The sequence below is a fragment of the Falco punctatus genome, assembly GCF_963210335.1.
Source record: "Falco punctatus genome assembly, chromosome: 5".
Lineage (NCBI taxonomy): Eukaryota > Metazoa > Chordata > Aves > Falconiformes > Falconidae > Falco > Falco punctatus.
In genome coordinates this window covers 53,717,077-53,729,160 of record NC_137584.1, presented here as the reverse complement: position 1 = coordinate 53,729,160, position 12,084 = coordinate 53,717,077, and the positions used below count along the sequence as shown (strand labels likewise).

General features: G+C 35.5%; 1 protein-coding gene across 2 annotated transcripts in view; it reads right to left on the bottom strand.

Moving 5' to 3' along the window:
* AHI1 (Abelson helper integration site 1) overlaps positions 1–12,084 on the bottom strand; it is a 104,025-nt gene that overhangs the window by 82,819 nt on the left and 9,122 nt on the right. For both annotated transcript variants that reach the window (XM_080390105.1, XM_080390106.1), the window contains exons 2-4: positions 8,982–9,053; positions 8,001–8,122; positions 492–1,102 (exon numbers count right to left, since the gene is read on the bottom strand). In XM_080390105.1, the coding sequence (XP_080246231.1) occupies positions 492–1,102; positions 8,001–8,122; positions 8,982–8,991 (743 nt within the window). In that variant the 5' untranslated portion in view covers positions 8,992–9,053. The remainder of the gene's footprint in view (positions 1–491; positions 1,103–8,000; positions 8,123–8,981; positions 9,054–12,084) is intronic.

Genomic DNA, 12,084 nt, shown 5'->3' with positions numbered 1-12,084 from the left:
TTGAAATTTCCTCTTTAGTTCTGCAACTCATCATCTCGAAAAATTAACATACACCCTTTAAATTAGTGTCTTGCCTTTTTCATTTCTCTCCCCTCCCTTCATTTCCCCCTGATTTCCAGATAATTGCAGAACCATTCATGTGAACAGAGCTAAGCTAATACTCTTCTGTTGGATCAGGGCCACCGCTCATCACTAAAAAAACACGCACAAAATTACCTTAAGTTAGTTAAGAGTGAGCTCCACACAAAATAAACATCAGATAGTAATGCAGGATATATTACTTTTAAAGTTAAAAAGAATCTGTGAGTTAAATATTAATCTTAACAGCATTTTTGAAAAAGTATTTGGTAATATTTTTTCATAACAGAATCATCCAGTTCATCACTTAGAAAATATGTACAGTTTATCAGAAAGCTTCTGCCTATCTTAAAACCAAATTAAACATTTAGCTTAAGATTCACAGACACATGGTATATACTTTATAATGGTACCTTGTTTCAGCTTCACTTAAAACTGCTATTTCTTTCTTCTTTTTCTTCTTTTTGCCCACTTCATTGTTCAACACAACTTCATGGCTTTGAACAGTGGACGTAAATTCAGACATCTGTTCTTTAAGTTTCATTCTTATTTTCTTTTTAATTGCATTTGCTTCATCCTCAGCCACATGCAGCTGATAGGCTCGAATTAGCTCTTCTTCCTCTTCTAATTCAGTTACGTTTCTCACTTCAGTCAAGGATTTTTTAATCTTTCTATCACATTCTTGATGAGGTACATCTGTTTGTGATTTACTTTTTGTTTTCTTCTTTGGAAAATCATTAATCTTTTTCTCAAAACTCTCCAATTTAGCTTCATGTAAATTTTCCTCCTCATTAAATTGTTCTTGTAACAGTGGTTTCTTTTTCTTCTTGTTAGACTTTGGTTGCTTGTTCTCCTCTCCACTAACAATATCATTATTTATTTTTTCTGCAATTGAGGCTTTCTCTCTCAGTTTATTTTTTGTAAATCGGGGACTCTCTTCCTCGGGATGATATGTGTTGTTTATAATTGCTTCATCATTCACACTTTCCTTAGCTAGATCAATATTACTTTTAAAGGTGTCAAGCTATAAATGAGAAGAACATAAAACATACTTGTACTAAACATTATGTTAAGGATAAACATAGCAATTTCTGTCATTTCTTCAGCATTTCACAAAGTAAAATGAAATCAAAGATCTAGTTATTTAATTGTTTAAAAGTAACAAGTGACAGATTGAAAGGGAACAGAAAATTCATACTGAAAAAAAACAACCAACATATTGAGTTTGGGCACTTAATTTTTTAAATTTTTTAAATAAAAGTTTTTAAATTACTTTCTTGTACATCCAGTAAAAAAAGAAATCAACAAGTCTACTCCATAAAGATATGCCAATGCTTTAGATTATGGAAGACTTGAAGATTACATGCAGCACAAAATCAAGCATTTCCATCCATTTAAAATGCAAATTAGAGACAGACTTCAAGTTCAGTTGTTTGTAGTCTCCGTTACTGAAAGTTCCTTGCTAAAGTTTGGCAATGAAATTATACCAAAAAGTGCTAAAACTGAAAACCAGATTTCCATTAAGACTTTTCTTAAGAAAAAATAAATTAAAAACATGAAGTTGAAAAAAAATACCTCACCACATTATTCTTAGTAGAATGACAAAGAGTTAATCTAAAGACCAGTCTAGCAGAAAAAACAAAGATAAACTGCAGCTAATGCACTCCTCCCATCAATTTTTGCTGGTTTTTTATAAAATGCATTGTAAACTTTTCCCTCTCCTTCAGATTTCTATTCGTGATTACTACAAGTCATAAAGCCCCATTCCTGGAAACATTCAAGGTGATGTTGGACGAGGCTCTGAGCAACCTGATCTAGCTGAAGATGTCCCTCTTCATTGCAAGGGGTTGGACTAGACGACCTTTAAAGGTCCCTTCCAACCCAAACTATTCTATGATTATATGATAACTCCAAACACCACAGCAAGTAACTAAAACCTAATTCTGTAAGGAACTCAACACACAGATCTCTTTCTTAACAGAACTTCTATAAAGTCGCTGAGGTCCATTTACTCCATTGTCTTAAATAAAACCCTCCAGAGTTGCCACATGATACATTAGAAAAAACTTTAAAACACAAAGAAAGCAAATAAAACGCTGGAGAAAATATAGACATCCGCATACAATCTTTTTGCCAAGACTGTCTTCTTCTGTCAATAAACACAGACACCTTCCCCTTCTAGCTGGTATACTTCTCCCATTTATAGAAACGTATTTGTCTCAAACATTTTTCAAAAGGGACAATATGTTTAATAAATGATCACCTTTACAAGCTTACAGGAAGAAAAAACAGAGGATGAAAGGTGCAACGGCATCATGCTTTGGAGGATGTAGCCTGACTTAAAAATGCCCACCTGCAAAAATAATATTCCATGACTAGAAATAAGAGAACACACAATGTACAAGTCATCTGCCTCTCTACTGTATGGCCTCATTTATGTGAGCCTGCAAACTTTCATCACTACCTTGTTTTATTCACATCTGAAGAGAGAACATGGAGAGCAAGGGAAGAATTACAGGTATTGAACAAGGAGAAGTGGGGAAAAACAAAGTTTGAAGTATATGAGAAAAAAAAAAAGAGAAAAAAATCAAGCTAGTTTCCTATTTTTAAAGGAAAATGGTCAAATAAAAGCAGTGGGACAAGAAAAATACACCAAGACAGTTCAACACAGAAATAAAAGCTGACACCTGAAACTAGAGACAAAGCTTAAAAATGCACTAGACTTATTAATACTACATATTAAACACTGCTCTAATAAAGTATGAGTTAAAAAAGTGTCTAGAAATTTATGCAAGTATGGTTATCTAATACATCAGAAAAAAATCTAAAGCCATTCATACATCTTTTCAGTAGGTATTTTTATTTTTAGCATCCTATGTCTAAACATAGTTTAAATTATCTCAGTATCAAATAATGAAAAAAACCTGTCTCTGTACCTTCAACCATTGACTTGCTTAAATAGACCAGTAACATCCCCTTTATTCATAAGTCAACGACTTAAGAGGATGTGGAAGATTTCATATAAGTAACTTGAAATACAGCATCAAGTAAGGGACATAAAAAAGATAAAGCAATAAGCTTTGATAAAAAAACCACAAAATAATGCTTTCTAATAGATTGTCCACTTCCTTATCTGCATTTCTACTAATAGCTTTTAACTGCAGATTATAAGGAACGAAGGTTAAAACACTGGCAATTAAGACTGAACAGTGACAAACAGTTAAGGTCATGCTGATTTTTGCCTTTGATAGAACATTAATGGATTAAGGCCATGAAGCAGAATTATTTGAGAAATCCTAAACAAAAAGCCCTGAACTTTGACCTGTTAAGGAGTTTCTAAAATAACTCTGATACTCAAGAATCATTTCCTCAAAGAAACCTAGCTGTTGCAAAAACTTGCTTGAAATATTTACTAGAACTTGTTACTTATTATGTCCATAAACCAAAACATAAGTCCACAAATATGTGCCATGAATAGTAGTAGCACACAGTCACTTAATTATAGCAGATTTACTTATAGGAAAACAATACAGAATATCCTCATAATGAAATAAAACACAATCTCAAACTACAGCACATTCCAGGAACATTAATAGCTACTGCAGGCAGCATAAAATTGCTTCAGCAATTCAAACAAATTCCTCAGATACACAGCCTGTATGATCTTAACTCAGGCTGCTTTTTCTACGTGTTGTAATTACATGATGTAATTAAACTGAGGGAGAAGTGGGAGGGAGTCACAAAATGATAAAGTAAAAGCCAAGAGGCTCATAAAACCCATCAGACTAGGTCTCAGGCAGTGGCAAGGATACCAGTATAGATTCTCTGTCTGAAAAGCAGGACTGAGAGATATCAACAAAGAACAATTGTCTATATATAAACACACCTGAACTTAGAAAAAGCGGTTAGGCTGGAAAAGCAGCTCAGAGGATAGGCCTGTCTCTGGAGTAACTCCAGGCACAGGGTTGCTGACCTGAACCTGACCCTCCTCTGCTTGAAACAGGGAACAAAGAGGAAGGCTTCTTTTTTCAAAACAGCTCCGTGGCCACATTACAACACCAGGGCAGATGAAGCACTCCACCATGACAACAAACCAGCACTACTGGCTTGATAGGAGCCAGAGATGTGTGCCTGCCAAGATGCACACAGGTGGGCTAACACACAGGGCTTGTAGCACAATGAGCCAACCCCAAGTCACGTCATTTGCCATTTGTGTTCCCAAGCTGGCAGCAAGGACAACGCCTAATAATCTTTTTTAAAAAGGCTTCTCAAATATGCATGAGTGGAACCTGGAAATACATCAAGTGATTTTGCCCAGAGTTTCTTGAAACTCAGATAACCAGATTTACAGATGTACCTGAACTTCTTCCCATAATACAGGCAGACATTGAAATATCAGAATGGACGCTCCAGCCCACTGAAAGGATGATATATACTGGTTGTAAAAGATGACTTATAACTGAACTGAAAACGAATGTAATTGTGATACTGGCTCGTTGGGTGTGACGTTTAATAAAATTTTAATGCACTAGGGAACCAATTTTACTGCCATTGCGCATATAAGACTACAAAATGTAGATGCTCAAAGCTAGAAGAACTTTAATGTACAGATAGCACAAGCTTGGAGAAGTTTCACCAAATTTTAAAAGAAAGCATTGAGAAAATGTTTAGGTCAAGTATATAGTCAACTATTAGCAGTTCTCCTATTTGAAATGTAAGAAATAAAGGGCTAAACCCCAGTAGAAATCTCAACAATTATCCAATGCCTGTCAGCTTATAGAAAAAAAGGGGCTACAAAAGAGACCCCGGGAAAATTCTACAACCTCAAATCTCCATAGGCTGTATTTTACATTTAAGATAGAAGCTGAAGTACTGAATTAGTCAGAAGAAACCTGTAAAACTTCTATCTTACTCCAAAGAATATGTGAATTCTTGAGCCTTGAGATTGACTCCTATTACCTGTACCCTAATAAAACTCCAGCCCCCAACTTGTCATCCAGGGCCTTATGAAGAGAGGGAAGGGGTGGACTCGGTGAGGTAGGAAGTAAAAAACTTCAAATGGATAAATCTGTTGCAGTCTTGCCTTGAATACAAAACCTTAGCTATGAATGCATGGCCATCCCCATATTGTAACCTGGTCAGACTACAGCCCAGGGAAGAAATTCTTGCCTCCATGAAGGGATCTTACTTTTCACCTGGTAGAAAAATTCACTGACATGTTCTGAGTTAAGCATCCTCTTTTCTACAATGAAATTTAGATTGAGCCAAATAAACTCAATCATCTTCATGCTGACTTTAGACACATTAATCTATCTGGGCAAAATAGCCTCGGCATTGCACAGTCTGAGACTTGCCCCATTCTAACAACTTGGAATATGAGGCACAACTGGCAAAAAATAAATATAGTGACCCTTAGTCCTGGGAGGGATACTAGCAAATTCACTTTCTCTGTCTCAATTGCTTGGTTTTTCAGCCATGCCTTCAGGCCTCATACTCAATGCACCTGTGGCTACTGACCAACACAGCAGACCTTTCCCTGCCCACAGCTGATGTCCACCCCCATTACAATCCCCTCATTCCTATCAGCTGTGACTTCAGACACATCCTGCCCTACTGACCAGCCTTTCCTCTTCCAGTCAGGCTCTTCCCTCCTCTCCAGGTAATGAGTACACAGGGTGGAGCAGGCAAACAGGCACGAAACTTCCTCACCCTCAGTTCCCTCATTTAAAGTCACAGTAACCTCCTGCAGCTCCAGAATTCAGGTTTCAATGAAACAGTGGACTATGAGGGAAAAGGTTTTATTAATCTGAGAAAGGATTAGTTCAGTAAAGACAAAAGGAAGAAGCAGACTGAAACATTACCAGTGGAAATATGCTCTCAACCATTACCAGGTTTCTGATCAAACCTGGGAGATCATTTATGACACGTACGTGACACAAAGACAACCACCAGTGATAAATTTCACCTTGTATCAAGATATGTTCATAATCTATATAGTTAACTTATCTAAAGTGAAGAAAACTGGAATAAAATCAGCCAACCTGCTCCATCTACCTCCTCCTCCTCCCCTCCCACACATTTATTTCTTACAAAGAAATTACTGGTTATTTACTGAAGCTTTTACAGAAATTTCTACTTGAATGCAACCAGCATGGAAAACACCAGCCTGAGCTCTTGCAACTTTGCCACACTTTAAGGAAGTGACCATTCAAAACCATCAGTATGAAGTTTCAATACATGTTCTCCTCGAGTCCTTAATTTTTTGGTGCTTTGATTGGTAAAAATGTATAGTTTCAACAAAACCAGAACGTTAGACTTCCACACTGATTCCAAAAACATTTCTTAATTTGCGTGCATACCACTAACTTTTGATTCAGTTCATTGTGATTTTAAGCATTTCTAGGTAATTCCAAAACACTAGCTTTTTCCATCAGAGACTTCTGGAATGGAAAACAAATTTAAAACCAAAACAAGCTTAAAATATTTATTAGTAAGATATAGTTGCATGTCAGCATACAACGATGTGCTCAGAAATACTTATAAAAGTATAGGTTTAAAAGCTCACATTTTGTCAAAAAAGTAAACCTAACCAAGGAAGAATTTAGTCTTGCACTTACACATATGCCAGCAAAAAAAGAAAACACCCTCTAAGTTTTCTATGCTATATTTTAGACATCACATTGATTCTTTGTATAGACTATTGACTAAATACCATATACTTCAAAGAATGCAAAATCAAAAAAACACCACAAAAATATCAACTTCAAATTGTCAATCTAAAGACAAAATTATTCAGCATAACCATATTAGTTTAATATAACCATTCCAAACATACTTATATATAATACATGTAGCATTCTGATACTATATGAAATAAAACTCCTCTGTCTTAAATGAATGTTAAAGAATGAACATTCACTTCCAGCATCTGGTACAGATGCAACTGTAAGAAAAAAAAGACTGCAAATACAAAAGCTAACAGGAGGAAAATAAAAAAACAGAACATTTGTCTTTTAAGGAGATTGCTTTCTTTTGACATTCCAAACATTGTAAGTCAGTAATTGGTATACATAGGATTCAAGCATTTATTCTTCTGTTCAGAAAAAAAAGCTACAATATGAACCATGACTCACAGACTCTTTAAATGAGATATGCCACAAACAAAAACGTCATCTAACCATAAGGTCAGGTGATAGAATCATTTCTAACCTGCAAGACACAAGCTAAGGCAAAAATCTTTAAAACATATCTTTATACATGTGTACAGACTAAGCAGACATATAAACACAGGACCAACCACTCAGACACAAAGCTCAGCACATGCAGAAATATGCTGATTACTGAGATCAAATTGAAAAAAAAACGTTTCAAACATTGTTTAATAATGTTTGTAAATTCTTATTCTTACACCAGATTCTTACGCCAGTAATTTTTAGGAAATGGAATAGTGTTAATGATTATCTCTAATGCTATTATACATTCTCTACAGTTCTCTATTTACAGATGTATTACACAGATCTATTACTCTCAAAATTAAATACTTTTACAGCCATAATTGTACTAGCCCATCACTCAAACTCCTACTAAAGTCAATAATGCATTTGAAAATCTTAAAACTTCTGAAAAATGTGAATGAAAAAAAAAAATATTGGCAGGCTTTAAATAGAGTGCATGCCTGCATGTACCACTTTCTTTGTACCAGTATTAAATTCTATGTAATTTTGGCATATCTCCAAATAACAAAGATGCATTGCTGGTACACAAACAACAAATAAAAGCTACATCAAACCCAAAGAATATGTATAGAAATACATGGTACATTTTTTTTTTTTTTAATCCTTACATCTCCTTTCTACAGTACATTTTCCTGATCTTTTTTCCATTAAGGAAGGCAACCAAAGCTTGCATGTGTTCAAACTCACCACAATGCTCTCTTCAGAGTGAAACTTCTTTTTCTTTGATTTCTTTGCGTCTGTTAGGCCAGCATGACGTCTGAAGATTTCCTCAAAGCGGACTTTGGTTTTTGCCTTTGCCTCACTTTCAACTGCAAATAGAGTATGATTCACTAGCTCAGTAATCACCATTGCTAAAGAAGTGCCTATTCATGCCCTAAAATTGCAAAGGACAAGAACTATTTCATCAGGGTAAATTTACCAAGAAATTTGCTTAGCACTCAGTTAAGAATTTCCACTGACAAAGTAAACTACACAACGATAACTCAGCAGCATTGTACAAACACACCAGGCTATTTTGTTGCTGAAGTCACCATCATCCACTGTTTCCTAAAGAAAGCATGTTTCAAAGAGCACACTATACAGGATCAGCATAAAACTGGGACTAGCCAAAGCAGAGGACAAATTATTGCCCTTACTGTTAATGAACAGTAGCACACTGATGTGACACACTGTCTTCAGGAGAAGGAGCAGCTCTGAGTTCCTGCCTAGTCTGGAACCCAACGGAGCAACACTCCCAGAAAGATCTGTAAGAGGCAGGAGCATGCATGGATCCAAAATCAGCTGGAGCTGAGAGTCTCTGCCTTTTTGTGAATCATGATACTGCTATCAGCAGCATTTTAACCCTTGAAGCATTAGGTATCCTAGCCCCCCATGAGGTAATGCTAAATTTGTAGCTAAAGAATTAAAAACACAATCTGGCACACCACAGAAAAAGGCTGTTGAATCCTCATCTATGGCATCTTTTCCATCGTCATTACAATTTTTACAAAAGCCCCCAGATTTAAAATAAAATAAAAAGACCCAACACTTCGTAAATCAGGTATAAACATGGACTTAAAACAGACCCAATGCAGCATTAAAAATGTATAGACAGAAGTGACTCCTATCATTTGCATGTAGTTCTGACTATGAAATATGTATTGGAAATCAAACACGAAGTATTCTTACCTGCTGGCATTTTCAGCCCTCAGTTAGAAGTAGCTCAATACACCAGCTGCTTCTTCCTCAGAATCCACCATTCTATTTAAAGTAATTAACAACTTTAATTAACATAACGGGTACATAGACTTGACACTAACAATTGAATGCATGCTAATTAATATCAAGGATGAGTACAGCTCTTTTAGGGAAATATTTATTTCTAGACTATTTGTCTGAAGTATTAGAAGTTCTCTGCCATCGAATCTCAGCTCAGGATTCTTAGCGTCTATCTGATACTTGTTATTTGAGAGTAAATAAAACCCAGCACTACAGCAGTTTAATTAGCTACAGATTTCTGGGCAATAGCCAAATACTTCAGTACTGTAGTCCTCTGGTCTTCTAAAAAACCCTACAGTTTATTTAAACATGAAGCCATTTATACTGAAGCCTTTCTAATCAGGTTCCTATCCTGACAGCATCATCAAGGAAGTCAAATTGTAGCTGCTGATAGCTTTCAATGCAAAGGTTAATACCTGCCAGCAAATCTAACTTTATCTCTAAATATTTATGTTTACATAAAGCGTTTGTATTTTATATAAAGCAGACAAGCAATTACATGAAACTCATTTCTCAAAAAAAAAAAAAAAAAAAGTTAGGCCCTTCCGGCTGTGGAGAAAAGCCGACAAATGCAATCCAAACAAAGCTTGAAGGCAAATAAAAATATTACACAACTTTATCTTCTCATCAAGAAAATTCAGAATGTCTTACAAAAAACTTTAATACAAAAAGCTGTTTTGTAAACAGTGGAACTAATGAAACCCAGCCTTCTATGAATGTGTTATGTTCCCCTTAGCCTTCAATGCAATGAGCTATGGTACCCATCTCCCCAGCAGCCCATCGGGCAATAGCTCCAAGGTCTCCCTAGGTAACACCTCCTGTTAAGACACCATTAACTCTCACATTCACAGGGCATCCTGACTACATCTATCCTAAAAAATTAAGACATAGCATTAAATACTGCCAGGCTATATGGTTGTATTATCCTTGGCACCATTTTGGTCCAAGCCATCCAACACTCACCCAAGCAATTCCTGGGTACAGTTTAGGAGTTAGTATGGATTATAATTAATAGGCAGTTTTCATGTGGCCATTCTGATTTGGGGCTAAGAAAGTTTAGTAACATTAAAGTGGGCCAAACATACCACTTGGCCTCTGAACACTAAAAATCACTCCTGGGCACACACATCTTAGCAGTACAGGAAAGAGCCAGGGCTATGCTTATATTCCCAATCATCTGCGCTACTATACCCTCAGATCTCCATCATCTTTCTTTCACAGTATTACTTGCTGCTTGTCTGTCCCCTACAGGCTACATCCTTTCAGGTCTTTTCACATTTGTTACAGTAGTTTGGCCTGCTGACTAGCCAAACCAAACCAAGAAAAAACCAAAAGGCAAAGCATCAGGGTTGGTTTGGGATTATAGAAGTGTTTAGTCAATTGCCAGGTGTGGTTTGTTTGTTTATTTCATGTGTTAAGCCAACCATTTATATTAAGTATCTGACAATTTCAGGATGTTTGAAATGAGCAAGGATGACCAGAAGGGACTGCACAGGAACAAAAAAATGTTTTGTTTTGTAATATGCTTCATCATGTCACTGACAAGGTAGCAGTATTTTCACTAAAATATGTTTTGACTCATAAAGCAAAGCTTTACTGTCAGAACTAAAGCAGTAACAGTTAAAAATAATAGTTCTTACAAGAAATTTAAACAGAAAATATTAATGAAAAATAAATCTGCTTTTGGAATTTAAAGTTATACCAAAAGGCTGTTTTAAAAGTGCTACAGTTAAGTGCTGCTTTTCAAGTAGCTGATTCACAGCTGGCTAGAAAATACTTATAATTTGAAAGAGTAGAAAACTATAGTTATAAAATGCAGCAGATTCTATCACTTTAATAATTCACTGAGGCTTGCAGGAACATGGAAAAGTCTGTTATGATTAGTTGACTGATTTCAACCACCCTTCAGAAAAACTAATTACAAACAACAAATGAAAGGCTGAAGTGCTCTTGAATTTCAAACAAAAAAATATGAGACAATACAGAACACAAAAGCAACATAAGTAAAAGTGCATACCTGTTCCAAGTATGGAAACAATTTTATGGTCAAAGGTTAAATAAATCACACAACAAAACAAACTATAACTAAATTAGTTTTGCAGATACTTTTGCTATAATGGAACAAACACCCTTCCAAAGCAAAAGCTTGGTTCACGTCATGTCTACCAGCACTCTGTAAAATGCATAATTTGCCAAATTTACAAGTGCATACTTTTCTGTTTACCTCTATTTACGCAGCAAAAGTCTGTCCTCTTGTAGCAATAAAATTAAGATATAAAACACTCTGATGATGGTGCTATTATTCTATATACATTTCCAATTTTGAATTACATGACCTTTGACACGATACATTAAAGCAACTATTAGACTTGTGTAAATATAGATCATTAATCAACAAGAATAAGAACAAGGCTGTTTACTCAGTGTAATCTCACCTTAAAATAGAAGAGATTTAATTGTATATTAGAATTCACCAACCACAGTGCCCCAGTCTGAATAAACTCAGTTATCACTAAGATTAATCTTGGAAGACTCATTTTTGCCCGATCAGACTTGATCTCTTCCATGTTAACTAAAGCAATCCAGGAATGACAAAAATACTGGGAACAGTGGCATATTTCAGCCATCAGGAATAACCACAAAAACAAAATCATGAAGCCCAGACTTCCAAGAATTACTATGTACCTTCCTGAAAATAATCTAATTTGCTCTTATCTAATATCGCAACTATATTTATAAATGTGATTCTAAATTAAATTCTTGCTCTTTTCACAATATTTTACAATAGTTAGTTGCTATATTCTGTGTCCATAAAACGGGAATCCTCTGTGCAAAACATACCACAAAGCCCACTAGTCACAAAAAACACTCCTATTGATCACAACACCAACACCAGTGCCACCGAAAAAAAACTGTTTTCAAAAAAATCAAACCTATACTATAATGAAGCAGAACATCCAGAATCTGTACTACAGAATGTGAAGTGACAAATTTCCCACCTAACTAGGATCAT